The sequence below is a fragment of the Python bivittatus genome, unplaced genomic scaffold (assembly GCF_059951505.1).
Source record: "Python bivittatus isolate LINGU-HERP-01145 unplaced genomic scaffold, Pbiv_v1 ctg000480_np1212, whole genome shotgun sequence".
Taxonomy (NCBI): Eukaryota; Metazoa; Chordata; class Lepidosauria; order Squamata; family Pythonidae; genus Python; species Python bivittatus.
In genome coordinates this window covers 100471599-100487643 of record NW_028277075.1, presented here as the reverse complement: position 1 = coordinate 100487643, position 16045 = coordinate 100471599, and the positions used below count along the sequence as shown (strand labels likewise).

The following is a 16045-nucleotide window of genomic DNA, read 5'->3' as shown; positions in this document are numbered from 1 at the left end:
AGCCATCTTCTGGTGCTGCTCACCAGAAACTGGCATTTAGGGGTATGTTGTCTCTGAACACTGAGCTTTGTGCTTTTCCTTTTCCATACCCTTCCAGGTATTTCAGAAAACTCAATATATTTTGTAAAAAAAAAAAAAGGTAAAAACTCCCTTAAGTTAAGCTTGGTTCCTAGTGACTACATGAACCTATCCCTATACTTTGGGGGCGGGGGCGGGGGGGATACAGAAGTGATTTGCTTTCTTCCAGAATTTTTTTCAGCTTCCTAATCTATGGGATTCCTAGTGATCTTCTATCCAAGTACTAGTCAGGTCTGATACTACTTAGCTTTTTTTATATCAGCCAAGTGCCAGAGCATGGCGGAATTGCCCCTAAGAAAGATGGGCTCCCCATTTACTGAATGTTTCCAAATTGATGCTGGACAGCCACGTGTTAGGGTTACATTAATTAAATTATGCTTCATGCTGTGCCTAGGCTCAGTAGAGGCAAAGCTATTCAGTAGACGACAAATGGCGTTTTTAGGAATATAGTTCAACCTCACATTTAAGTCCTTAATATATATTCCTCCAATATGTAATGATTTGAAATAATGCTATAGCTGGACATAATGAGATCATAGAGTAAAAGATGCTTCAAATTTCTTGCAACACCAGCACACACACACGCACACAAAATCTAATGTCCGTCCATCCCTCTTTAAGAATTCTTTGAGAGGTCCAGTAAAACGTGAGATAGTATTTTCTGATTAAATTCATTTTTTAATCATAGGGAGTATATTTTACTTTTCAAACACTTGGACTCATTACATCTTCAAATGTATTTATTGATTAATTGAATGATTGATTAAATTTATATCCTGCTGCCATCTCACAATATTGGAAGTTATTCCAATTCCAAAATATTCCAATTCTTCTTACCACAACTGAAATTAATTAATACTAACTTTAATTTTATTTGTAATTCATTATAAAATTGAGTGGTTGGTTTCAGTTCAGATGCTGCATTTCTGAAAGATCTTAAAATTGCAGGTAGCTTGGAGGCTTCTAGAGCCTCCAGGCTATGCTGTTTGGTTAGTTGTACATATTCAGCTGTACATATTGCCAAGCAAATATTGTAGGTAAGTCATATTCAACATGCAAACTCTCTAAGTTTTTAAAACAATCATTAGAAATCAACTTATTTAAAGTATTGATCCTTTGCTTAGTCAAAGAATTCCAGTAAAACATCTTCCCTGATATTTTCAGATTTGGGTTCTTCCATTAACATTAATTTCTCGTGTGATTTGGGATCAAAACTTAGCCACTTGACTATTAATGACCAAATGTGCTGGAGCTTTCTAGGTGATTTATAGGTAACCAGCAAGGAATTCTGATTCCAGTGGGTGAGTAATAGCAGCTTCAAAGCACGAATCTGCCTTCCAAATCTAAACTATATTGAAAAATAAAAGAAAGCTGAAGACAGCTAGAGTTCATCTGAGTGTGAAAGTAGTGTGAATCCTATACAATTCTACTACTGAAACTAAACTTGGAGGCTTAGGATTCTTCAGTTATGTGAGTTTTTCTCATTCATTCATTCATTCATTCATTCATTCAACTCTTTTTCTGGATCATGGGGTTCTACTAAAACATAAAGTAGATCCACAACCCTAGAATCTACCCACCTCTGTTTTATCGTATGATAATGACCCCTGCATCTCAATAATTTTGGTTGCTCTAAAGTGGCAATCATGATAAACTATCACAATGGAAGATTGCTCATCAAGTAAACAGTGCATCACTCAATACCTCCAGCAACAGTGGAGACACTGTTGACCCTGTCAGGGTTCTTCGCTTTCCAAGGACTGGACACACCACAGTGTAGCAGATAACTATTCACAATACTTTATTGTGGCACACACCTTCCCCAACAATAGACTGTTGCCTGGGTTAACTCCACCCTCCTAGGCTTTGCAAGTTGATGTAACCACATAAACATGTCTTTAATGCTCAGTCTTTAAAACAAACAATAGTCTCAAAGTCTGTAAAGTGGCATACAACCTTTGCCTTCCTCCATTCATTCTTGCACAGGTTGGGATGAGGCACTGCCTCAGTGTGGTTGTGCCTCTTCTGGTTGCTGCCAAGCCCCAGGCCGAGCTCCAAGCTCTGCTCTTAAGCAGCATGGCTTTTGAGCCCTCCAGCTGAGCTCCCCAGCCAAGCTCCAGGCAGGAATCCCACCAGGATAAGCTGCTTACTGTAGCTTGTGGTCCTGGCAGTTGACTGATAGCCCTCTTGCCTGCCTGTAAGAGTTGTAAATTTCCAAACATCGCCTCCCACTTCCTTGCCTGCTGACCTCATTTCCTTATCTCCTTTTCTCCTATGCACAGCTCTCTGTCTTAGCATTTGCTAAGGGCCTGGGTGGGGTGAGGCTGCCTCTGGACATTGGCATGTTCCTGAAAATGCCAGGGTGTGGCTCAATTAGCCAGGTAGCTGGAACGCCAGTGTGCATGCTTGTGAGTAAACTGTGCATGTGTGTGGGAATTAATTAATTAATTAATTAAGTTCGTGGGACTTCAAACTTTTACAGCCCTTGGAGAAAAGTATGAGCTTAGCCTTAGGGAAATGTGGGCGGGGGGGAGGGGAAGCATTTCTGCCTGGCTGCAACTATTTTCCCAAATGCAGACCACAATCCCAGCTTCACTTCCACACAGACCTTTCCATATTTGGATGCCCTGTCAATGGCCCAAAACGGCTAGATCCCATAATTTCCCAAAATGGCTACATCCCATAATTAGAGTTACTCTTTCTTTTCTATTCAAAAATGCAAAAACGTTGCACTTTTGTATAATGGTTTCTGGGGTGCTGTGCCTTTTGGACTTCACCAGCAACTGTAAACATCTTTGTGCCTTTCAACATAGCAAATATTTGTGTTGTTTATGAAAACCTGTCAGATGTGATTCCTATTCTCCTAATATTTACGTGCTGTTACATTTAAGCTTCAAGGCTTCAAATCCTATCCAATCAAATGTAAAAATATTAGATGATTGAGAATGAACAGATGGAAATAGCAATGTTCTCTGAAAGTAAAAGACCAAGGTTTCTTCATCTGGAGGAACAGTATAATGATATAAGGAAGAAGAAAAAAAGAGTAACAGGAAGGAAAAAACTGACTGATTTAAAGAGGAGCTAATGGAAGAGAGAGGATTCATTGTCACAAGAATTAACAAATAAGGGCGGCAAGAACTGAAGGATGGAACCAAGGGGGCTGATGAAAGAAATATTCAGTTGTATCTATCTATCTATCTATCTATCTATCTATCTATCTATCTATCTATCTATCTATCTATCTATCCATCCATCCATCCATTCATCCATCCACCCACCCACCCACCCATCCATCCATCATCTATCTATCTATCTATCTATCTATCTATCTATCTATCTATCTATCTATCTATCTATCTATCTATCTAAGCACATGTGGTGCTCTTCAAAAACAGGAAAACAGACCCCTGTTTATATCGCTTATAGAAAATGTAAGGCTGAATTCATACTAAATGCTAACTCATACTATAGTTTGCATGTATGTAACTTAGTATGTGGTGCAAACCTTATTCTTGTGATTGTAAACCACAGTTTGTGATTTAGTATGTTACGTCAACTCAGCCACTGTAGTTTATTCAATAAAGCCTGGTTAGAGAAACCATAGGTTAGAGTGTTATATGAACGCAGTCTGTGATATTCTATAGGAGCCAAGAGAAACGAACTCCTAAGTAAATATATAAAAAGGAAAATCATGCAGCAGGAAGTCATTAGGAAAGAAATGGACTGAAAAGGTACCATCAAAGAGGAAGGATCCTGAACTGGCACTAAAATGTGTCTATAGTTCAGAAGGTTGCTAGCCTGGCCCCAGAAGCAAGGAGTTACATATGGATGCAACTCCACTTCCAACACCAGCCTTCCCTCCCTCTGCCCCTCCTTCCTACAGCCTTGTGATCCATTTTGAGTTGAATCAAAACTGTGCCAGCCCCTTTCTCTACCTCCCTGCCAGATTTTTTTGTTGCCTCTCTTGGGTTCCTCTGCAGCTGCTTCCCCCGCACATTTCTTTAAAATTGTTCAGCAGGTGGGCTATGCACAAAGATTTTTTTTCCATAGCTGCCACTGGTTGTATTCTCTTGGGAAGGCCTTTCTATTCATCTTGCTGCCAAGACATACTTTATTTTGAATGCACTGTTTGCTTGACATGTCCATCTGCTTAGGCATTCCTGCAATCTTCAGCCCACCCAAGGGCTAAAACCAGATTAAAAGATAACAGGATCATACACATCAGGCCAGTTTTAAAAAATTATCACAATTAAAAAATTGGATATACGCTAGTCTCATGACTTGAGTCAGCTATCACTGGAGAAAGCATTTGAATGAGGCCCCTGTGTGCAAAAAAGAAAAAAAAAGTATGTAGTATTTATTGTCAGTTGAGGTTAATGCAAAGGCACAGTACAGGCCAGGACCTAAACTCAGGTGTTAATTTAGATTATATTTGCATAGGTAATGGGACCCTCTAAAGGGGTAAGTCTAGAGTTCCTGCTGGATTATCAGCACATCCACAGCGGATCTGTGGACTGACTCCCTCCGCCTCTAAGATGGTGACCATTTCTTAGTGGCAAAGGAAGAGTTGCTGGATGTTTTTGTTATGTCTTCCCAGAGGAAAGGGAAGACAGGGTCTACTCTTCTTATAGTGTGGAAAATTTCCAGGACTCAGAAAAGAATCAGTCACATGCAGACTCTTAGGATTAGTAAGTAATTAGTTAGATGGCCTTAGAAATTAATTTTATTTTGGATTGTTCAAAGTCTCACACAGTTTCTTTCACAACTATTTTTCCACAAGCCTGAGTCTCCATTTTGGATGTTTCCTGCCATTGCCTCTTGGCTTACAGTTGCTTTTCAATCTAATCCTTTCTTCTAAACCCAGTACCAGTGTCTCTCCCTGCTGTTGCGTGTTTTCTAATACAGTGAGTAGTATTTTAAACAGACACTTTTGCACTACTTTGTAATCTAGTAGTACACCTCAAATGGCCTATGCCTCTGTAAAAAGACTACCACTTGCTGGCCTTAATTACTCTTGTGTGTTGGTGGTGTTATTCATCCAACAGAAGGGGGAAGGCATCTTCCGGCTTCTAACCTCACTGTGAGCCAGTCTTTTCAGTGAGCCAGGAAAAGACGGTGATATCAATACCAGTGAAAGCAATCTGTCCTAGGTCAGATCTTGCCTCATTACCACTATGGGCCACCCACCATTTTTTGAGTGCAAGAATAGATAACTCCACCCTTGCCCCATTGTCCACCCACTGTGAATGCAATCCCCACCTGTGTTTTGAAGCACCACTTCAAAAGTGCTGTTGTCCATCTTGAGCCATCTAAAGGCCAGTTGAATAGTCAGTAATCCATGCTTCCTTCTAATCTAGCAACATTCCATGCTCCACTTGGCTACGGCACCTGCCCTTCCCTGCCCCTCCAGTGGATGGTCACTGCTCTGTGTGGTCATTTCATCCTGGGCTGCTGAACTATGTTCTCATCATAGATCAGCAGCTTCCTTTCTGTTTTTCCTTCCAGTTGATCTAATGATGCCCAGAAAGATCATGGTGTCCAGTAGAGTCTCCTGGACATCATGTTTTTCCTACCCTTTCTGCAAACATACCACCAAACCGCCCTTACATTTCCTAGTGGACATCCTTTGGGGGTCTGCCCAGGCTGGTTGAAACATACTCTCCTTTCTTTCCCACCCTCCCCTACTCTACTGCAAAGCTGCAGCTGCTGTTCTTCCTCCTCCTTCTCTCTTTAACTTGCAATGAAGATGTGTTGGAACAAAGCTACAAAGCCTCAATAAATGCTACTTCTTTGCTTCTATGAACCTGAGCTGTCAGTTCTTCATTGCCACCACATTTCCATGGACCCATGGTAACCTCTGTCCTTTGCTTTGATCAAAGCAACTATGGAGGGAGGGAGGGAGGGAGGGAGGGAGGGAGGAAGGAAGGAAGGAAGGAAGGAAGGAAGGAAGGAAGGAAGGAAGGAAGGAAGGAAGGAAGGAAGGAAGGAAGGAAGGAAGGAAGGAAGGAAGGAAGGGTGGGTGGGTGGGTCAGCCCTTTGAGGTAGTACAGACAAGAAGCACCAACCATGAATACTAAAATTACCTTATTGTAAGGTTACAATAACAGAATCTTGCAAGTCTGAAAGTACTTCTCTCCTCCCACACTTTTACTGTCCTGAAAACAAGGGAGGGTCCCTTCTGAAATGCTTTCTCCACCCATACCCCTCCTTCGGACTCAGATTTTGTTTATCAGACTGTTGTCTAGGCTGTGGGTCTTTCTCCTGTCTTCCAAGGTCATTCCAACATACCATTACAGGAGGGACAGGAGGGGACGGGAGGGGAGGGGAGGACAGTTATGTCAAAGACAGAATGTGGGGAGTGGTAGGTGAAAGTATCCACACATGCAAATATCAGAGAAGGTAAAGGAAAACAATGGGGATTAGTGAGAAGGGAACATCCCTAAAAAGGGAAGGCTGGCACCGGTAAACCTGCCCATACAGGGGCCAGCCAGTGAAGCTTGTCTTCCTGTTCAGATGGGAAGGGTAAGAAGCAGGGGAATGATAAATCAGGGCCAGTGGTAGCTATAGCACCAACCCATCCCCATTGGCAACCACTGGCAACCAATCTTGACTGGAATTGTTAAGGTAGTTTCAGAAACAGCCAGGAATGGCATAGGAGACAAGTGACTTGGGCTGCATATGTACCTACCCATTATACTGTTCTCCTTTAGGGTAAGCAACATTATGCAGAGTGCAAAAAGGAGAAAGGAATAGTAAGCCAAAATAAAATAAAATAAAATAAAATAAAATAAAATAAAATAAAATAAGAAAGATATGAAGTACTGTAAGAAAAAGAAACCATAACTAAAACTGGTTTATGTCAACACTATTCACTATGCCTCTCTGTAGCTTTCTATCCTTGCAAACCATCCTTGCTTCTCCTGCATCCATATACCACTTCATACATACATACATACATACATACATACATACGTACATACATACATATAAAATTTGTCATTGCCCATCTCGTTGAAACAGCTCTGGGCAGTTTACAAAATGGTTAAAATCGATTCAAATTACAATATACAATAATCTTAAATAAATAGAAAATAAATAGATCTAAGAATAGATGCTGAAATTGGCAGTCACTTGGGGAGCGTCATCAAGGTGCCAGCCACCCCAAGATTGGGTAAAGTTGTTATCCCCCCACGCAAGCTGGCAGAGCCAGGTCTTTAATTCTTTCCAGAAGGCCAGGAGGGTCGGGGCCTGCCGCACCTCTAGGGGGAGAATGTTCCAAAGGGCGGGAGCAACGGCACAGAAGGCTCTCCTCCTGGGTCCCACCAGTCAACGTTCTCTCGCTGATGAGACCCGCAACATGCCCTCTCTGCCTGACCGGGTGGGATGGGTTGAAGTGATGGTGGTGAGACAGTCCCTCAGGTAACCTGGACCCATTGCCTTTTGTTTTTTAAACTTCTAATCTCTCTTTTTCAGAAGCTTATCAGTTCTATTCAAGAACAACTTTCATGGTCTTCACCTTCCTTTCAATCCATTAATTCTTCCTTCAAATATTTGATTTGCAGTTCAGTTCTCATTCATTCCCTTATATCACCCAGTCACTTCAATGTACTTCTTTCCGATTGCTCACTCATTTTGTATTCAATGAACATTTATTCAGCACTTGACCCTCTCTCTCATTTTACCATACTTACTTCTTTCATACATACCTTTCCCATAGCACTCAACTTACTTCTGTGTTTCTCCTGAGATAGTCAACTTTCATTTCCATATGATAGAGTACACAATGAAGCATGCTCTTATATACAGTCATTTCCACTCCTTTCAATAAACATTCATTCCTTACAATGCACTGCATGCTACCATCTATCTTTCTACAACATTTTAAAATTTCTCCATCCATTTCCCCACATTTAGTAAACATTCTACCCAAAGACATCTACAGGTAGTCCTCAGGTTATGACAGCAATTGGGATCAGATTGTCATCGCTAAGCAATGCAGTCGTAAAACATGACATCATGTGACCACATCGCTTAGCAATGGCAATCCCTGCAGTCCTGGTTGCTGTCATAACCCCTGGACCGCATGGCTCATTAAGTGGGAAGAGGTAGCAGTCCCAGGCAAGGAGCAGAGGGGTGCTGAGGGGGGTAGGGGTGCCATAGGCAGGCTCTACGGAGTATGGGTGGGTCAGTGGAGGCTGCATGTGGATTGGGGCAGGCCTAAGGAGGGCCTGGGGAGGGTCAGGGGAGGCTGTGCACAGGCAGGGGGCTGCTGCAGGTGGGTGCACACTATCGAGAGCAGGTGGGTAGGTGGGGGTGCTACAGAGTACAAGATTCCTGGGATCTCATACTCCATTATGGACTCCTCAGGAGAAAAAGTGATGGGAGTGACTTACTGGAGTGACTTGTAACCTTCCCTGCCAGCTTCCCCATTGACTTTGCTTGTGGGAAGCCAGCAGAGAAGGTCACAAATGGCAATCACATGACTGTGGCTCACTGTGACATAATCGCAAGCTGGGCACCCGAGCACCTGGATTGTGATCACATGACTGTGGGACTGGTACAACAGCCAGAACTTTGAGGACCGGTCATAAGTCCATTTTTTCAGCACCACCATAACTTTGAATGGTCGCTGAATGAATGGATGTAAGTCAAGGACTACCTGTACTTGCTGTAGCTTTTTTCTCTTTATGTGTAACCCAGAGGTTGCAGTAAAACTGGGGAAACGTGAAACTGATGCAAACTGAATTAAGGAAGTAACATGGATGCTAGGAATATGGACACCCAGAGTTTGTAATTAGCAGAATTTAAGAAAGAAAAAAGAGGATGTAAGGGTAAATAGGGGGGAATATGGTTGATCTGAGAATGTGATAAGGGTTTGTTAACCAACAGAATGGAGCCTGCAAGGAAAGAAGAAGGATCTTTTTTGAGGGAAGAAGGAAGGTCAACCTGGAAGAGGGAGAGAAACAAACAAAACTGATTTTGTAAGCTGCCCAGAACCCAGCCAGTTTCAGAAGGTCAAATGAATTTCATAAATAAATAAAAAATAAATGAGGGTTTTATCCTCACACTGTGTGCCCAGCTGACATGCCTGCTAGCACTTTGGATTCAAGGGAGGCAGGTCAGCCAAGAAGTTCCCCCTGGGAAAGGCGTGCCCAGTGTGTCAGCTGGACTGAGAGAGCAAGGAGAGCCCCGGATGTGATGGCTGGGAGAGCACATCAGGACTGGGAGAGCCAAAGAGGTTACGAGCAGCCAGCCTGGATTTGGATCAGGACCAAGAGAGTGCAAACCCACCAGATGTGACATTTGTTTCAAGGCCAGCTGTGGCTGAGCATCCTTGCCAGGGAAGACTTGAACTGTGTTATGTACTGTATATACTAAACTTATATACTATCTTGTGGAAGGTGCTTCACCCCTTTACAGAAACTGTTAGGATGGGTGAGTGAGACACTGAACAAGCCTTTGGACACTGAGGTCCCAGGACCCTGAGTTCAATATTTGCTCTTGTACAAAGTTATTCTTGTAGCTGTAGAATTGTATGACTATTGTTTTAATGCAAGTAGTAAAGTATACTACCCTTTTACTTTGATTCTGAAAGCAAGGAAGGTGTGTTGCTAACTGCCTCAATCTTTCATCATCATTAACCAAGATTTTACATTTATATGTATTCCTCTGTCATGCATAAATATGATTAAGTTTATGCATAAACTACATGCTCAAAACATACTTTTTCTAAGTAGATATTCACCAAACTGTCATCAACCTCATTCACTCTTGGGTCTCTGAATAGTCAGTTCACTTTTTTTTTACTCTCTGCCCCATTCCCATCCATGCATTCATGTCATCTAGCAGAATAATTGTCCCCCTGGATTGAATTCATTCAGAATTTTGCAGTTTTTCCCCAAACTCATCACTGGTTCTTTCACTATCACTATTCACAGGAGCATAATATATAACTATTACCAATCTATGGATTTTTACTTTCATATCTACCACAACAATTTAGATGATACCCATTTATACTTTCTGACATACATTTTAGTCTTTTCATTCAGAGTTAAACCTATAGCTTAACTTCCCTGCATATACTGTATTTTTCCACTTCCCTCCACAAGATCAGATCATCTTCATTCAGATCTATTACATTGTTCTACTTTCTCTCAATTTCACAGACATACAACATGTCTATTTTTCTTTCATTTTTTTCTAAGTTAATGTTCTTTACCATTACTTCTCTTATGTGGTCTGCAGTCTTCCATATGGTATGGCTATCACCAAATTGGCCCATAGATATAGACCTCATCCATCCAATATGGCTTTGGTCAATCAAGGTTTTCACATAATGTTTTTTAGTAAAATAGAGAAAACGTGGATTATGTTATTAGCCTTAGTTGTATTTGGATCACATTCAGCTTTAAAAACAAAAATAAGTATGCATAAAGAAAGCCAGCATAAAGATCTTCTTGGACAGATATAATGGATATGGAAGTACAATAGTAATTGAGCTAAATGTTCATATAGTTTAGTTACTCATTAAATGAAACATAGAGTGTAAGCCTAAATAGGTACTTTTGACAATGGAGAAACTACGAAAAGTAGAATTCCAAGGATCTGTTTGGGAATCTATACCTTTTCACCTCATTTATGAGCAACCTGAGATAGGGGTCAAGTCTGCTGATAATAACAAATAATTGAGAGTGATTTAAAAAAATGGGATTCAAAAGGACTCTCCAAACCAGAAAAATTGGTAATGACATGGTAAGTTTGTTAGTAAATAAAAATCAGTGTAAGTAAATATTGATACTCATAGGGCACAAACTTGCATGTGCAATAATTGGAGTTGGGCTAGTGATCAGAAAAGGAATTTTAAGCATGATTTTAAGCATTTTCAGTGAAAATGTTAATGCAGCGTGTGGTAGCTGTGACAAAAGGTTAATTATATGCTAAGGATAATTAGAAAGAGGTTCAAAACTTTTTGGCACGGCTACATTTCAAATTCTATGAGCAGTTCTTGTAACCATATTGGTAAAGACGCCTTGAGTTGAGCACAGCTCCTAGTGACTATGTGGACATCTCCATGTAGTTTTCTTGATAACAATTTGGAAAAAGTTTGCTACCACTTCATCTGGGATGTTTTTTAAACTTCCCAGTCTAGCCTACAGATGTGAGATTTCATGGTGATCTCCTATCCAAGTATTATTAAGTCCAAATCTTAATTTTTTTGAGACCACCTAAGTTCAGCTAGAGACTGCCACCTGCTGGGACTGTAAATATCTAGGGAAACACAAAATGTAGAAAATATAAAATGTATAAGGAATTATTGGGTTGTATATTCAAATGTATCACCGTAGAAGAATGAGTTATAAATATGATAAATATCAAATTATTATTTGGAGTGGATCCTTTTAGTAAGTGGCTTACAAAACGTGTTTTAATAAATCCCCAAACCAATGTGAATTTTGTACAAATACATTTTGAATCATACCCATTGAACATCAGTACTCTACAAGCAATTGGGTAGTCTATGGTTATAAATTGTTTGACTTACTCTTTCCAGCACTACAACCTTTTCCCAGGGGCAGTTCAAATTAAAATTTCATTTAGATTCAATAGTTTCAATCTGGGATAGTAAATCAGTCAATAGATCATTCCATCTTCATGAATTGCGTTCAACGATTGTATTCCTTGTTAAAATGAGAATATGGATACACAGTGATATATTTTCATTATTAGAAACAATCTCCTCTTTGGATACCTCTCTTATAATTATTGCAATATTTTCCCCTGTCCTCTTGATTAAAGGTTAAATTTTGCTCTACATATAAATTAAAATGATATTCAAAAGACTCAAGCGTTTCTGATTGCATCCTCCTTCCAATTATACTTGCAAATGGAAAGAAACTTACTTCATAAGAATGTGGGCCCCTGTTTAGCTATTAAAAGAAAATTAATACATTAGGACCTCTGAAAAAATTGGTAGCAGTCCAGACCACTTGTATGCAGTAGCGTAGGCTGGATTATAGCTACAGAGAGATCAGAGCAATTCAGGGAAACGTGGTGCTGTGCTGATAGGAAAGAAGGAATCTGTCAGTTTTGCTTTCTCCCACATTCAAAAAATTTAAATTTCGAGTTCTCTCTCTTCTAATTGTAAAGCAATGTGCAAATCCTAGACAGTTTTATGAAATGAACCAATGAAATGACACTCATTACAGGATGAAATGAACCAATGAAACCAGACCCCTTACAGGACCTACCGTGCACCTGCTACGTAGTTATTGAAGAGGAACAGCTTCTCAGAAAAAAAAATCTATTCACATCTCAAATCCTTGTGAATACACAAGAGTTAAACTTCTCTAGAGCGAGGCTTGCAAAGTCCTCTGCCCACATAAATAAATCTATCAGTTCTGCTTTTCCACACTTCTGATTTTTTTTTTTTGCCTTTCCATCTACAGTAATTTATGAAAAAATGATTTTTTAAGTTCTTAAATGAAGCAAATGGAATTTTCACTGATCCCTGTTTGCACCAACGCTGCATGAACATCCGCGGCAGATGCTTCTAGGCCCAGTTGTTTAGGGTCAGGTGTGAAAGGCTTACCTGCTGCGCTTTTCTTTCTCGACGTTAATGCACTGGTTGGAATTGGCTAAAAAGAACGCCATGCTGTCCAACTTTTGCAGCCTCCCAGCAAACGCAGGCGCCTTGCAAATCACAAGAACCACGTACAGTCTGGTGACTTGTAGCCAGTTTTGTATCTAGTTATTGCTGTCTGTTTTGCTGAAATGATGAAGAGGAATGCCTCAAATCAAAGTCAGTGTTTGCTGCTAATGGCTTGGGGGTGAAATAGTTCATCTCCTCAACTGCTTTGCCGAGTTATATCAAATTGCCCTCAACTGAGCATCTTAGATTGGCTGTTTTTGAAGGTGTGGCGCTCCAGCCCAAACATAACCCTTTCCCTTAGGCCTGTGTTACTGTCCTTAGAGGACACAAAGGCCAGGACTGCTTAACCTGAGATTCCTCTTTGACCAGAATTCCACATTTGCACTTTGGCAGCCCTCCCTGCAGGAGAAACGCTACCGAGGGCACAGGCCGCTTTTCCAGCTCTGCTGCCTTGCCTTCATATGGGAGTCGGTGACACACGAGAGCCAGTCTGGGCAGTGGTGAAAGTGCTGGCCTAGAAAGCAGGAGACGGTGAGTTCTGGGCCCGCCTGAGGCAGGAAAGCCGGCTGGGGGACTTTGGGCCTGTCCCTCTGTCTCAGCCCAACCCACCTCGCAGGGTGGTTGTTGCAGGGAAAATAGGAGGAGGAAGGAGTATTAGGTATGCTCGCCATCTTGAGTTTTATATATATAAAAAGGAGGGATAAAAATCCAATAATCATCATCATCGTCATGAGAAAAAATGTAGTAGACACAGGAGACAAACAGTGCATAGAATGACACTGACTGATCTGGGCAAAATGCCAATCTTTATGCAAACACCAAGTTAGTTTTTAACTCACATTGGTTTACGTTTCACCTGTCAAAGGGAGGCCTCAGCATGAAGTGACCGGCTGATTTGAGGACTCCCTCCCATGCAGCCAGAAATACAGAGTGACCCAAATGGTGTTGCACGAGGTTCAAGATTCTTCAGGGTTACTGCTCTAGACAACACCTTTTCAGATTTGCTACTGGCTGTAAAATCCATTTATTTTTCTGCACATCGTTTTCCAATGCCAGTAGAACAGATGTATTTTTAGCCATTATGGTTTTCTGAGGCTTTTTCTGGCCCTGACACACAGCTTAGCGTTTTCCAAATAAGGATCATTTTCAGCCAGAGGCATCCCCTTGGGTTGCCTGGCCCAGTGTTCTGCGGTGGTGTCACAAACTTGGTCACAAATTGTTTAAATTTAAAGTGTGTGGGGTGGGTGGAATGCAAGGGAGCTTCCAGCCTACAGACTACGTGCAACACCAGAGTCAACCCACAGCGTTGGAAGTTTGCCTATCAACGTGACCGCACACAGATTTTGAGGCCACAGGGAAATTTCTCTTGCCCCGTGATGTCTCCCGAATGTGAATCTCCTACTCGAAATCCTCATAAGGAGTGGCTTTTGAGGTGATACAAATATAAATGATTTGGGTGAAAGAGTCTTTGTGAGGTATGGTGCTGTAAAAGTGTTAAAATGAACCAAGACACAGTCAGTCCCGCCGTGAAGGGGTCCTACATCTGAAATAACATTCCAGTTCTTAAGTAAGGAACAGTAAGACAGGCTCAAGCAAAGGAATAGATCCACCCCTTCTTTGTTAGTTAACCCTGCATATTCCTGCATCAACCAATGGAGCTAGAATAAAACTTAAGGTTTCCTCAATAAGGTGGATAAAGATCACATTTGGGGAGAGTGCTGATTCAAAGTGCTGGTAGCAATTTATAAAGTTCACAAAAGCTGGGGCAAGTTCCTTTAAGTAGAGATTCCTCCCATACAGGTAGTCCTCGCTTACCAACTGCCTCATTTAATAACTGTTCAAAGTTATGACAATGATGTTTTGCTTAACAACCATGGTGATTTGCTTAACAACCACAGGGGAAGTGAGGTCATAAGCCTGTTGAGGTTACATGACCTCAACCTAGCAACCATGGCGTTTAGCGACAAAGTTGCCTGTCCCAGTTGTGGTAGCTAAATGAGGATTACCTGTATTTACTTACTTCAATCCTAAATATTCTAAAACTCTTCACCCAATGAAGGTGATGGGACTCCACCTATCAAATGCCCTCCCCACAGACATTCACTTGGTACTTCCATTGAGAATGTTTCAATACCAGCTTCGATTTGAAGAACTATTTGTTTTCTCAGGCATTTTAAAAGCCAACAGTATTTTTTTAGAACTGTGCTGGATTACTTGCTATTTGATTGATTTGTTTGTTTGTTTGTTTCAGCAAATGTACTGTATACACTATCCAATCTTAATGTCCCTGAGAGGTTTACAAAAATATAATTAGATAAAACAACACAGAACATCATCAGCAGAAAGGATGTTAAGCACTGAAATGCCAGGGTAAAATTGTTTTCATTTCTCCAAGGCTGTAATAAGGAAGAGGCCCACTTCAACCTGAAAGCCTATTTGCTTCATAATACAGACCCTGCCATAATAAAATCAGAATTACGATCTTCCTACCAAGATAACAAAATCTCTTTGGGTTGAAGCGGGTACAAAGCTTCTGAAGACAATAAGAATTTTTATGAGAATGGATGCCCAAAGTCAAATAGGTGAGCTATTCTTCCAGCTTCTTTTCCTCTGCCTGGCTTAAGAGGAGATCTTCTGCTTTCTGGTCCCTGCCCCATATTTCCTCACCCATTCTTCATCTCTGGGGAAGGACAGTCAGGAACTGCTCCAGCATCATCAGATCTAAGGTCTGAGTTTTTGTATGCCTTCCCAGCTTCAGCTGCTGCTGGCAACCAGAATGAGGTCTGCTGCAAAGTTCTTGAGGCCCTTTGGTTTCCTAGTAATAAAAATGTTAGAACTGCCAGTACTGCTTTCTCCTCATCAAGTCTTCTGCTTGGTTCTCTCTCACGACTCTCCTTTTTTTCAGTCTACACAAGGTGAGAGGCTCTTCTTTCTGGTTCCTCACCTATTTGACTTTGGGCATCCATTCTCTTTCTGTGATCAAGAGGATTCCCTGTCCTGCTCCAAACCAGTTTTCAAGGCCATCTCTCATGAGTCACAGCAGTTAGATTCAGCAAAAGATATTGGGATCTGCAGATCAGAAAATATTATAATAATAAAATATGATGTTCACAATTATCTTGAGCTTTTCCCTGAGGAAAATCACAAAATCACAACAATCAGAATGCACCACAAGCTATTTCCTCATACTTTTGTCCAAAAACATACATCTTTCCCCACTTCATTAAAAAAATGATCTTGTGATGGGAATAGTTTTGTTGTTGTTAATTAAGCAAATGTCATCAGGGTTCCACCCCATGCAATAGTCTTGTACAG

The 16045-nt window shown here is 41.1% G+C and overlaps 1 protein-coding gene across 6 annotated transcripts in view; it reads right to left on the bottom strand.

Moving 5' to 3' along the window:
- The window catches only part of UPP2 (uridine phosphorylase 2), a 37098-nt gene extending 24066 nt beyond the window's left edge, over window positions 1-13032 (bottom strand). For 2 of the 6 annotated variants that reach the window (XM_025170296.2, XM_025170298.2), the window contains exons 1-2: window positions 12671-13028; window positions 11624-11759 (exon numbers count right to left, since the gene is read on the bottom strand). Coding sequence is in view for 3 of the 6 variants with exons in the window: in XM_088146582.1 (XP_088002708.1) it covers window positions 12671-12732 (62 nt within the window). In the remaining 3 variants the exon portion in view is untranslated. Of the gene's footprint in view, window positions 1-11623; window positions 11760-12670 lie in introns of all 6 variants that reach the window. The other 4 variants (XM_088146582.1, XM_025170294.2, XM_025170297.2 and 1 more) reach the window with 4 other exon arrangements.
- Window positions 13033-16045: the final 3013 nt, after the last annotated feature.